This window comes from Phascolarctos cinereus, unplaced genomic scaffold, assembly GCF_003287225.1.
Source record: "Phascolarctos cinereus isolate Bilbo 61053 unplaced genomic scaffold, phaCin_HiC Scaffold_9;HRSCAF=440, whole genome shotgun sequence".
Taxonomy (NCBI): Eukaryota; Metazoa; Chordata; class Mammalia; order Diprotodontia; family Phascolarctidae; genus Phascolarctos; species Phascolarctos cinereus.
In genome coordinates, this window is record NW_027556402.1 from 27,674,248 (window position 1) to 27,687,855 (window position 13,608).

The 13,608-nt window shown below is 40.3% G+C and overlaps 2 protein-coding genes across 2 annotated transcripts in view; one reads left to right on the forward strand and one right to left on the reverse strand.

Moving 5' to 3' along the window:
• Window positions 1–610: 610 nt before the first annotated feature.
• On the reverse strand, window positions 611–5,890 carry MRPS18C (mitochondrial ribosomal protein S18C). Its single transcript, XM_020988346.2, has 6 exons — window positions 5,750–5,890; window positions 4,196–4,248; window positions 3,400–3,483; window positions 2,062–2,119; window positions 1,650–1,709; window positions 611–719 (listed from the first exon to the last, which is right to left on the reverse strand). The coding sequence occupies exons 1-6, from the start codon at window positions 5,847–5,849 to the stop codon at window positions 649–651; spliced, it is 426 nt and encodes a 141-aa protein (XP_020844005.1). The 5' UTR covers window positions 5,850–5,890; the 3' UTR covers window positions 611–648.
• A 143-nt stretch (window positions 5,891–6,033) lies between these two features.
• HELQ (helicase, POLQ like) overlaps window positions 6,034–13,608 on the forward strand; it is a 45,274-nt gene continuing 37,699 nt past the window's right edge. Inside the window, 2 exon segments of the mRNA XM_020988343.2 lie at window positions 6,034–6,361; window positions 12,021–12,723. Of these exon segments, the coding sequence (XP_020844002.1) occupies window positions 6,203–6,361; window positions 12,021–12,723 (862 nt within the window). The 5' untranslated portion in view covers window positions 6,034–6,202.

The following is a 13,608-nucleotide window of genomic DNA, read 5'->3' on the forward strand; positions in this document are numbered from 1 at the left end:
CTATACATTTTCTTATGCCTAATCAGCTATCGGATTGGTCAATCCTAAAGTCTGAACTAGTCCTCAGTCAAGAAATTCTCATGCCCACCTTCTGTGTCTTCTTACACATTTGCTTCTCCCCCAGTAGAAAGTAATTTCCTCTGGGGCAAGCACTTTTTTGGGGTTATCTGTTACCTAGCAGGTACTTAACTCTTAAGTATATCCCATTGTTTGAGCAAATGATGTTTCAGTTAAAATTCTAACCTGGTTTAAAAACAAACAAACCCATCTTTGATTTACTATACATGATTTACTATACTCTTCCTGCCATAGACTAAAATAAGAGGTCTGCTGATAGAACTAAAAATCCATGGTCACCTCCACAACAATTGAGTGATAACGTCAGGTACAGTTCAGCTGAGGGTTTTTTTTTTTATTTTCTACCACAAAAGTGTGAAAGTTAATTATTCAGAATCAGATGTGAGCTGTATGGCTCCTTGGAGGCCATCTTTTCCAGCCTCATTTTACAGATGACAAAACTGAGGCCCAGAAAACCTAATGTAGAAACAAGCCAGGTCCTTTGATATGCAGGCCAATGTTTTTGGAATTGAATCACAGTTGACAGCACACATATCTGTCAAATAAGTTTTATTGGTACTAGCTTTATTCTCAGTATTTGATGTTACAAATTTTGGGATCTTTCAGATAGGCAGGATCCTTGTAAGTAACTGGCATAAATCCTACAAAAAGATAATTTGTTCTAAGTTTTTCACTGTAATTTGCACAAATAAAAAAATCAATAAAGCTAAAATTAGAAAAAGATTAAACATGCAATAAAAGCTTATATAATCTGCCATAAGATCTAAAGCAAAGACAAATCAAGAGTCCTTCCTCATTAGACTAGTGGTCAGAGAAGAAGAAATACACACTAAGGATACAAAGAAAGGTTCAATCTCCCCAATGAGAGAAATGCATATTAAAATACTGAGGTATTACTTCATACAAAAACCAGCAGAAAGTGGTGAAATTTAGTGTTGGATGAGAACCTATTAGAAGATAAGTATGCTTACTTCACTGCTGGTAGAATAGTCCAAATGTTTTCTATGAATTTTGGAATTATTTAAGAAAAGTGACTTAATTTCTTCACCTTCTTTGAACCAGAAATCCTTCTTCTGGGATTATATCCCAAGGAGGCTAATGAAAGCCAGAAAAGATTATTATGTGAAAAATATTCATAGCATCATTTAAAAAAATAACCAAAAGGGAGAAAAAAAATGTGCCCAATAATTGGGCAATTACTAAAAGAGCTGTGATATAGGTATATAATGCAATATCACTGTACCATAAGAATGACAGGATTCAGAGAACATAGCAAGACTTAACGTAAGTCAGCCAGAGTGAAGAAAGCAGAAACACACACCAATCACAAGGTAAGTAGAGGCAGCCCTCCAGAGCAGCGTAACTGCACAAAATTAAAGTATGACACCTCCCATTAACTACAAAGGGGCAAAATGACATACTCTTAGGTGCAATCAGGCTATTCTGCTTACTTAGGAGAAAAGTTATGAGGAATTTGGGTACGGGTTGGAAACTGTCACATTAAAGCAAAATGTGTCCAGAAACATACATTAAACTATATAACAGGCAAAAAATCGAATATTCACTCTTACCCATTATCTGAGCCCGCTTAATAGCCTTTGTAATCTCTTTCTGTTTTTTCCCACATAAGCCTATGAAAAAAAAGTTTTCATTAATTTCACTCCAGATATAAAAAGTTAATGCTTATACAAAATCCATATGATGATTAGAGTGTACTTTTAAAATAAACTTTGCTTTAAAAGAAAGACTTTAATTTCAGAATACCATATCAAATCATATCCTTGGACATAATGCTTTTGGAGAGTTGCACTAAAACAGTTAACTGAGCCTAAAGAGTATAAAAATTTAACCATTTTGCCTCACTGTAACATCTAGTCAACAGTTATATTAGAAAACTAGCTCATTTTCTTGAAGGTAAAATTAAGATTGGTTTTAAATTATTTATACATTAAAATATTCACAAATGTATTTTAATGTAAATACCTGTTATGTGTCTTCCATAAATGCATCCAGTGAATGGAGAAACAAACTGGGACAAAAGCTGTTGATATTTTTATAAACAAAAACCCAAATTAGTAGTAATCAAAGTTAATAAGCAACTTTTAAAAAGTCAGTCTTAGGTTTTTTTTTTTTAGTACTGTAATACCAATTCACATTTACATGGTGAAAAAGTTGCCTTATACAACAATCTTTTCAGGTAAGTATGAGTGTCATTCCCATTTTAAAAATAGTGAAATAGGCCCAAAGGTGCTGAGTGTCATAGCAATAGAACTAGAAAACGTCAGCACTGAAGCTTCAGCCCAGGGCCTGGTGATTTCTAAATCCATTGAGATGTCCACTACTAAACTATAAGGTCTGATATAAACATATGCTTACATTATTTTCAAAGGGGACATGAATATATTTAAGAAATACCAAGCCCATTTATTAACAGCCTGAGCCCAATTTTTTAAATGTTCCTATGAAGTCTCCAATTAAAAGTACTCTTAGATTACACATACACATCTTATTTAATATCATTAGGAAGGAAAATAACTTAAGCTTATCCCCCTTTTAAGTACCACATTTTAAAAAAGTTTCCTTTTGCATGGTTATCTTTAATTGCAGTGCTAGAGAACTCAGGATGAAACAAACCTCCTCAGTTGAGAGGTGGGGGATTACAGATGGGTAACATGGTATAGACTACTGGTTCTGCTTAAATGTTTTTCTGTTACAAAAGGGTAGTGCTATTTAAGGGGATAAACAGAAAAGGAATCAAAGTGCATACAAAAGTATATTTACATTTACAGAAGATACATGAACATAAGTTTATGCAATGATCCATTACTACTATGGTGAATATCAGTTACTTGAGAGGGAAAGTTGGGGAAAGCTCTTTTATACTAGTAGACTCAGAGTGCTTGTCAACATTTTATAATGCTTTTTTTCCTCCCTCACCATTACCTTACATTTCTTGCTAGAAGTACTGTTCTCCCACTTTTTATAATTTGTTCTAAGCAACTATGTGCCAGGAAATAAACTTGGTTAGATGTAAATACACGCATTATAGTATATAATATTTATGAGTGAAACACATGGACTTTATGACATCTGTTAAGCCATTTTTGCTTGCTTCTTTAGATGACAGCTATAATTTGATTTAATTCAAATTAAATGAACATATACTGCAGGTATAAGCATCTTCTATGTCCTCACTAAGTTTTAAAACTAGAGTTTTAGAACTAAACTCCCATTTTAAAAAGCTCTTAAATTCTCTTTAACAACTTATCAGACGGCAAAATTCCATATTCAAGCATCTTGGGTAATAAATTCAACTCTTACCTGTACATTCTTATAATCCACAGGTTTTCCACACAAAATACATTTTTGGTTTGGTTCCTTGTAGGGATTTTCCATTGTAACTGGCTAGATTTGGGGGGAAAGGGAGGAAAAAGAATTAAAAAAACATAATTCAGCGTAATAGCATCTAAACGGCACTTAAGGATTTGCAAAGCACTTTACAAGAATTATGTCTTCTAAGCTTCATAATCACCTCATATGAAGTAAGATACTACAAGTATTATTGTCCCAATTTTACAAATGAGAAAGGTGAGATCCATAGGGATTAAGTGACAAAACTTTACAAAGCTGGAAAGTGTCAGGGGCAAGATCAAAGTAGTTTCCAAAACTAACTTGCTTAGTAAATGCTACTGAATATATAGTACAACCAATGCACCTAGCACATTACCTTGCACATGATGCTTAAAAATGTTTATTGAACTGAAAATCTAGTGTTGGAAGCATAGTAGAGGGGAAATCTTTGGAGTAAAATCAAGAAAGCTAATCCTACTTTTATACTGAAAAGTGTCAGCAATAAGTATTTTTGATAATACGTAATTTTACATTTAATTAGAGAAAAAAACTAACATTGATATTCTCTTACAGAATTCTTATTTATGCCTCTAAGAAAGCTTAAGAAATCGATTTATGCAATATACTGAGAACAAGTTTTGTTACAAAGGATTTAAAAAAAAACCTTAGTTTCCTATAACAGCCCTTTATTCAAAAAGCAATAGTAGGAGTGTTCAATCCCATTTGCAAAAGTCTGGGGAACTTGAAATTCAACAATCTTTCTTACCAGGTCTTCATTAGTGGCAACCTGTTTATACTGGGAACAACTTCTCCAAAGTACTGTAATTAAACAGAAAACAGCAAAGAGCAATTACTTGATTAACGACACCTTTAATAACCTTAAAAAAAGTCACAAGGAAAAGTAGTAATGTTTTACAACTATTTTAGCAGGCCGGACCAAACCCCTTATATGCCAAGTAAGTAAGGTAAGAGTGTAAGTTCAGATGCACCCCAAAAGACGTCATAATCCAGGAATAATTTCTTCCCACCAGTTCACTGCCTGTCATTGGCAGAAAATTGTGAGATAAGTAACCCAGATTGAATTAAATTCATACCAGTTTGTTGAATACCAAGGCAAAAATGATGAAAGCAAAACCTTTTCTAGTACAAATTTTGACAAAGAAGGATCCTGGCCATCTGATAAAGAGAAAAATAAAGGGAGGGGCAATAAGACCAACTTGATTGTATTGTCTAATATTATAGTCCTGGTGCCAGCACTGGGGGTACAAAGAAAGGTAAAGGGTAGGCCCTGCTTTCCAGGTGTTCCCAGTCTAACAGGAAAGACAGCATGCAAATGACTATGGACAAACAAGCAGTATACAGGACAAACGGTAAATGATCCACATAGGGTAGGCTTCCTGTGGAAGGTGGCATTTCAGCTGGGACGTAGCCAGGGCATGCTCCAGGCATGGGGGGCAGCCAGGGAAAGTGCCTGGGGTTGGAAGACTGGCTGTCTAGCTCCAAGAACAGCAAGAAGGCCAGGGACATTAAGGAGGGTTAAAGAGCTGTGAGGACGGATGGGAAGAAGCACTAAAGTGCCTACTATGTGTCAGCTACTGTGCTGAGTGAAGGGTTCGAATGCCAGAAGGAGCAGAAAAGAGGCTAGTGGGGCTTTTAATTCATCAAGTGTTCGTTAAGCGCCTACTACAAAGACCAACAAACAAACCAGTACTTGTCCTAAATGAACTTAAGGGGAGGGAGCGTGGACACGGAAAAGTTACTACAAAATGTAATGGGGAGGAACGAGCACCTATCAAGGCCCTACTATGTGCTGGGCTCTTTACAGAATGCTCATCCAATCCAATACACCGGAAGGCAGGTTCTATTATTACTACTATTTACTATTATTACTATTACCACTATTACTAGTTATTATAGTATAACTACTATTATTATATTTACTATTATTTCTACTATTATTACTATTATCTCCATTTTGCAGATGAGTAAAGGCAGGGAGCCAAAGGTTGTGACTCGTCTAGGGTAACACAGCTGTAAGCTCTGAGGCTGGATTTGAACTCAGGTCCTCCTACGTCCTGGCCCCGCGCTCCACGCACCGCAGCCCCGAGCCACCTCCCCTGGCGCAGGGCAAACGCTTAATGCTTGTGGCCCCAGTAGGTGACCAATGAATGGGGAGGCCCGGCCGAGACCCGCAGGTGTAGGTCAAGTCGAGCTGAGCCTTGAATGCCGAGTCACTTACCCAGCCCGCCCCCCGGGACCGCAGCTCTTGACATTTCAAGAAGAGCCGGGGATCCCCAAAGCCGAGGGAGGGGGCGCTTACCAGTCTGAACCCCGCGGCTAGCGCGGCCAATGCACGCACTTCCCAAACGCATGATTAGCTTCTCCCTCCCAAGAGCAAGAGAACACAGCGGACCCGCCATGGCGAGCCCAACAACCTTCTTCCCCGCACTCAAAAAAAAAAAAAAAAGGCTGGAACAGTCCCTTCCGGTTCACGGTTCACTTTGCCGGGCCAAGACCGGATGTAATTGTACTCAGGTTGAGCCGGTCGGCCAAGCGGGCGAGAGTTGGTGACGTCACGAGGTCCTCACTGCGCACGTGTAGAACTTTTTTTCCTTCCACCCTAGAGGAGTCTGGGGTGGCTTGTGAGCACGCGCGGGCTCCCTGGCCCGGGAGCTCGCGTGCCGCCTTCCGAGCTCAGGGCGTGAGTCCCGCCCTTTGCTTCCCGGGCACCGTACGGAGCCTCACCCGGCACTGGACCCGGAGCCCCCGGGCCATGGAGGGCCCCGGCTCGGGCATTCGCAGGCGGGTATCTACCCGCAAGAGGAGCCGCCGCAACTTGAGGGAGACGGCCGCCGCTGGCCCGCTGGAGCCGGGCGAGGAGCCGGAGGAGGGGAGGAGGCGCCGGCGGAGCGGGAGCCCGGAGCCCCCCGAGGTAGGGGCCCCCGGGGCGCGGGAGGCCGAGGCTGCCCGGGGGTCTCCACGCCGCCCCGGAGAAGCTCGAGGCGATTCGGGTCCAGGAGATGCGGGTCACGCAGCCCTCCCCCTCGCCCCGCGGTCATTTCCCGGCCCTCCCTCTGTCCTGACCCTCGGTCACTTCTGCTGCCCCGGGGCCGCCCAGGCCGCTGCTGTCCGGCCTCCCCTCGTCTCCTGCCGTTGCACTGGCACCTGAACATGTTTATTACACACGGGTTCCCCGCACACCCGCCTCACCCTGCCTCGGTTTACTCATTGCACCGTCCACCCGCTGTGGTCACGGAGGTGACAGAGCGGTGTCGGAGCCCCTGACGTTTCCTCATCCGAGCTCAGCCACTGCAATGTCACCTCCGTGCTGGGCACCCCCAAACCCGCTCTTCAGCCGCCCCGAGACCCCCGACCCTTCTCTCTCCCAGGCTGGCCAGCCCTGCACTGGATGCAGCCTCACCCTTTCTCCATCCTCATCCTTGCTCAACCGTCCTCTCCACCGGAGGCATCCTGCCCCGAAAACCCATGCCTTGGACCATTCTCCCTGCCTGCTGCTTTCCCTCCTGCATGAAGCTGGAGACAGGCCCGAAAACCTGCCACCTGGGCGCTCAGCCCTATGTCACGTCATCTCAGCTGGACCCTCCTGCAGTAGGACAGTCCTTGTTCGCCTCCCTTCTCAGTGATCTTTTCGCATCCTGTGGCTCCCCCTTCCCCATCGTCTTGGCCAAGAACCTTGCCTTATATTTTATGGAAAAATTAGAAGCCGCTCACCAGGAGCTCCTTTTTGTCTCCATCTTAACTGACGTCATCCAGATGTTTTGTGCCACTGCTTCTTTTGCTCCTGTCTGACATGAGGAGATGGCGCTTCTTGCCATGCAGATGCCCCCAGGTGTACTTTGTCTTCCCTATTCTCTCACTTATTTTCAAATTTTTCTGGTCTGCGGGCTGCTTCCTTCCTGCCCACAAACATGTCTGTGTCTACCCCCTTCTTAAAAAAACCCCTCATTTGACTGCTGTTAGCTATCATCCCATATCTTTCCTCCCCTTTGTGGCTAAGTCTTTGAGAACTGGCCGTGCACAAAAAGGTGCCTCCACTTTCCTTTCACTCTTTTAACTCTCTGCAGTCTGGTTTCTAACCTATTCATTCATCAGAAACTCATCTCTCCAAAGTTACATTGTTGTTCAGTCATTTCAGTCCTGTCTGATTCTTCATGACCTCATTTGGGATTTTCTTTGCAAAGATACTGAAGTGGTTTGCCACTTCCTTCTCGAGCTCCTTTTACAGATGAAGAACAGGGTTAAGTGACTTGCCCAAGGTCACACAGCTGGTAAGTGTCTGAGGTCAGATTGGAGCTCAGGAAGAGAGACTTCTTGAGTCCAGACCTGATGCTTTATCCACTGTGCCACCCAGCTGACAAATTTAATGGCCTTTTCTCAATCCTCATCCTTCTGGACCTCTTTGAGCCTTTGACACTCTGAGTCAAATTAGTCCCACTCTCTTGTGTGACGCTACTCTCTCCTCGTTTTTTTCCCACCAGTATGTTATATTCATCCATACTGTCCTTTGACACTGCCACCACCATGGTGTGGGACCTTAGTGCTTCACGCCTGGACCATTGTCAGCAGTCTCTCTGCTGATTAATTTCCCTGACTCAAGTCTCTCCCCTCTGCACTCCTTCTACTCAGCTGTCAAAGCGATCTTCCTACAGCTCAGGTCTAACCACATCACCTCACCTGCTCTATGCACTGCAGATCCCTATTATTTCTAGGATAAAATATAAAATCTTGTTTGGCATTCAAAACCCTTCATAATTTGCCCCTTCAGCCTCTCCACTATACTTTTCTGTCCAGTAACCCTCGGCCTCTGTTACTCAAGCAAAACACTTCATCTTCCAACTGGAGTCATTTTCACTGGCTATTATTATTCCCCCATGTCTGGAATGCCCTTCTTCCTCATCTCTGCTTCCTGGATTCCTTCAAGTCCGAGCTAAAATCTCACCATGGACGGGAAGCTTTTCCTGATATCTTGATTCTCATGCCTTCCCATAGCTTGTTAATGTTTGCATGTTGTCTACCCACTAGATGATGAGCTCCTTCAGGGCAAGGACTGACCTTAGCCTGGCTTTGTATCTCCAGTGCTTAGCACAGTACCTGGCACACAGTAGGTGTTTAATAAGGCATTTGTTGACCGATTATCTTTTTTTTTTTTATTTTTTCAGTCATTTTAGTCATGTCCAGCTCTTCGTGACCCTACTTGGAGTTTTCTTGGCAAACTGTTAGAATAAAAAAGTAACAAATTCTAGCCCCTTAGGTTAAGAACCTCTCCTAGAGTCCTTTCCAACCCCTCATTTCTAATTCCACCAAGAATTGTGCTGGCCTGTGAGAACACAGATATGCCCCCTATTCCTTATGTATTATGAGTATGTTGGAAATTAGGATTAGATAACAAAGACCTGCCTCCTTTACATCTAATGTTCTTGAATGAAATGAAAGGTAGATATGCTTCACTTTTCTTTAATGTTAAGATTTTTAATACTAAGGCCACTAATCCATTTTGAATTTATTGTGAAATATAGTATGAGATGTTGGTCTATGCCTAATTTCTACCAGACTGCTTTTAGTATAATGAAATATTGTGCCATAAGAATTATTGAATACTTTCCTATTTTCCCAAGAGATTTTTTTTTACTTTTTTTTATTAGTTTTTTATTTATCAACAATCACTTCCATGAGCTTTTGAGTTTTAAATTTTTCTCCCCCTCCCACCTCCCTCCCCAAGACAGCACACAATCTGATATAGGCTCTACATATACATTCCTATTAAACATGTTTTCACATTAGTGATGTTGTAAGTAAGAATTAGAACCAATAGGAGGAACCACAAGAGTTTATTTTTTAAATCAGATATTGAATTCTTTCCTAATTAATTCATGTTTTCTGATTTACTGAGCACCAGATTATTGCAATCCACTGTTTCTCATTCTTCTTTGTTCATCTGTTACATGTGTTTTTTCCCCCCCAATACAAAATTGATTTTGATGACTGCTGCTTTATAATATAGTTTGAGGTCTGGAATTAGTCTTTCTTTGTTCCTACCTTGATATTTTGGCTCTTTTGTTTCTCCAAATGAAATTTGCCATTTATTTACAGTGCCACAAAATCTCTCTTTGATAGTTTGATCGGCATAACATTAAAATTTTGGTAGTATTTTATTATATTAACACAGCCTAGCCATGAGCACAGAATATTCTAAAAGTTATTTAAGTTCTTTATTTTATTAAGGTACACTTTGTAATTTAATCTATATAGGTATTTTGTGTGCTTCTTGGATTTTATTATCATTACGTAGATATGCTGTTGATTTGTGTGGGTTTATTTTGTGACCTGCATTATCCTGGGATTTTCTAAGTAAAACATCATGTCAGTTAGCAAACTCGGATAGTTTTATCTCCTGTTTGCCCATCCTTATTGTTGTCTTAGTGCTATTTGCCAGTAGTTTGAGAAGAGGTCTGTTCCCTTAGGTTCTGAGGCAGATGACAGCCTTTTAGTAGAAATCAGTCCTGGCATTTACAAAACTATTCAGATTTTGTTCTCTCTGGCCTTTTCAGGGGTTTTTCCTTTCAAGCCTATTAGGGCAAATAACCCAGATTATACCTGTCTCAAACTATAAATGGCACTAGAGAGGAAGCAGCGTTTTTTTCTAGCCAGCTCTTCTCCCACAGTAGAGGGTTCTCCTTTTTCTCATTAGTTCTTTCAAATATCAGAAATTTCCTCTAATAAGACCAGCAGAGCCTCAAGTCGCCTGCTTGCAGCATCTGCCAGTCTTTCAGCTCCCTTAGCTTCTGGCATCTCTTCAGGAAAGATCTTCTCTGCTGTCATTCCTGCCCCAGTATCCCCCAGAGCATTTCCTTATATCTGAATTTCATTCTTACTGGAAAACCTTTGAGCAGCTTTCCAAGAGACTACTTTTTAAGGACTAAGTTAAGGCTAAGTAGAAGAAAGCTAGCTCCTCAGTCACTCAGGTTGATCATGGATGGTGAACCTTTGGCCGTGGAAATGCATAAATCCTTTGTTTTCTCTTGACTTGTATGATTACAGTATACATAAAGTTAATTTTGAACTTCAAAGATGTTAACAGAGCATTATATATCCTAGGTTTCTTAATAAGTATATTTCCTGAATGTAACTGACAATTTTTCTAATTCTGTTGTAGACTTATAACACCAAGAAAGTAGTACTGAAGTTGTTAGGTGTCACCAGTATTGATATTCAAGACTGTTTTTTGTAGTGTAAAAAATGCAGTCTGATTATATCGTAGGCAGCGAGGTGGCCCAGGGGACAGAGGGCTACGCCTAGAGTCAGGAAGACTCATCTTCCTGAGTTCTAATACAGCCTCAGACATTTACTAGCTGTGTGACTCAGACAAGTCACTTAACCCTGTCTGCCTCAGTTTCCTCATCTGTAAAATGAGCTGGAGAAGAAAATGGTGAACTGCTCCAGTAATTTTTTGTTGTGGTCCAGTCGTTCCAGTTGTGTCTGAAGCTTGGTGTCTAGAAGACCCCAGATGGTGTCATGGAGAGTTGGACACAACTAAAATGACTGAACAACCACAAAAAACTAGACCGTAAGGAAATGTTGTTCGGCATTTACATAGGCCATTGAAAATGATTCAACTGTACTTCTGGTCATTTTTTTACATTTCATTTTTCTTAGATTTCTCCTATTGCATGCCAGCTTCACTTTTAAAAAGACAGTTAATTGCACATTTGGGGGAGGTGCATGCTTTTAAATCTAAGTAGGAATTGTTGTAGTCTGACTGTCTGTGACCCCATCATGAGATTTTCTTGACAAAGATACTGAAGTGGTTCCACATTTCCTTCTCTAGTGGACTAAGGCAAATAGAGATTAAGTGACTTGCTCAAGGTCAGACTACTAGAAGGTATCTGTGTTTGGATTTGAATTCAGTTCTTCCTGACTCTGGGCCCAGGGCTCTATTCACTGAGCCCTCTAGCTGATCTAGTTGGGGGTTAGGATTCCATTTAGCTAACAGGAAGATAAGTTGGTAGCTATTTAGGTCTAAAACATTAACAACCTAGTGTTGTTCTCTTATTTTCCTCGTCTTTCTCTACTGTTAACTAAGTAATTTTATTGGTATATATCCAAATTAAATCTCATTTTGTTGGTTTTCCATTTTCTTTTGATTATAAGTTAATAAGGCTTTACTATTCATATTTCTACTTATAGTTTATTTTTTAATATGATTTTTTCTTTTACGTTGTAATGTTGTCTAGTTAAATAAACATTAATAGCACCACAAAATCTAATTAGATGGGTTTCTATGGCAATTTAGTCTTTCAACTACCTTTACCTTTGGTCAGGAGTATTCAGGGAATTTTCAATGTATTTCATTAAATTAAATTATCATTGAATTTAATCAGTTGTACTTTATATATTAAACTCTTGTGAGAGAGATGACTTCATGTTTCTGGTCAGAATAATTATATATTGCTGAAATAATTTTTTCCAGAGGATTTTAAAACTTTTATTTTTATGATTGTCATTTCTTCAGTCTAACATATTATGAATAAATGTTGCTTTAACATTGATAAATACCTTTGTTTTCTTTTCAGCATGATGGCAGTGAAGAGGACATGTTTGATGGTTATGATAGTTTTGCTGAAAACTCTTTTTTAGCTCAAGTAGACGACTTCGAACAAAAATATATGCAGTCTCTTGAGCATGGAATAATTACTGCAAAACCTGCGTTTGAAAAGCCTTGTCCAAAAAGCACAGAGACCAATGAATCTGAAATTATTGCCACTGACAGTAACTTGATTGAAGTTAGAACTTGGGATTACTGCCATTCCCCAAAGACCTTGAGTTTGCAAGAAAATGTGACCATCAAACCTGGAGACAACCTTTTGTATGATGTGCCATGCTCACAGGCTTTGTATTTTGAAAAAACAGAGGACTCTGCCAGTGATTTGAATAACCCATTTGCTAATCCCCTACCTTCACACCAGACTTTGAATGAAATACCTGTGGAACAGCCCCAGGAAAAGAAAAAATTGTCTCCTAAGAGCACAAAATCTGATCCCAACGGGAGAAGAAGCCTTAAAGATTGTTTGAAAAGTGCCATGACAGGAAATGCCAAAGCCCAGACACCCAAGTTTTCTAAGAGGAAGCAACTGAAAGAAGCTATCCTATCTGAAGAGATGAATGTTGCTAAGAAAACAATGGAATCTTCTTCTGATGACCTAGGTCCTTTTTATTCATTACCCAGCAAAGTTAGAGACTTGTTTGTACAGTACAAGGGGATTAAAAAATTATATGGTAAGCCCATTAACCCAGTAACAGTGATGGAGACATGTTTGTGACAAATATTTGTAATCAAACAAAATAATTTATTAACCATTATTAGTAATATAACTTAGTTACCCTTCTCTTCCCCCTTCCCTCACTTCCACTTTTTTTTTTTTAGAGGAGTGTGAGGAATAGGACTAGATCTGTGACTTCACCCATGTAGAAAACACTCTGTAGGGCACCTCCAATGCACTTTGGTAGCTCGTCTGCAATCATAGTCTTAGAAACTTGCTTGGTGGCATTGATAAGTTACGTCATTTATAGTACATGACAAAGGCAGGTCTTACTGACTCCAAGGCTAGTCCCTGGAATATGATGCCATTTCCCTTTAGTGGTATTTAAATTTTTGTAGCTCTTAAATCACACTTTACGTTTTTGTTTTTTTTTTTTACTAAATAATATATATTTGCCACCCATTGTTGGCTCCATGAACAGCCTACATTGATTTTTCCTTTCTTTAGAACTTTTTATAGTATTCATAAGAGGTACTGTAGCGTTTGGCATTTAATTACATGTGGTTTTATACTCTCAATTCGATTTGTATGAGTCCTGTCTCTTTGAAGAAGGGCGTGGCTAGGGGTGGTCTCCTAAACCTCATGGAGTCTTGTGGCAGAGAGGTCCCTGGGTTGGGCCTTCTCTTTCCATTCCTTATCTCCCCTTTTCTCCATACCTCGGTTGCCGGAGGTTGCCGTGTCATTTACCTTTTGGGCCAGGCAGAGGAGGTCATGCAGTAGGTGGAGCTCACTGACTGCTAGTTTCATCTCCTTCCCTTCTTCTGCCTTTAAGTTACTGATGTCAGTATGTGGCCCATATATCTTTATTTATTTATGTTTAGGCAATTGGGGTTAAGTGACT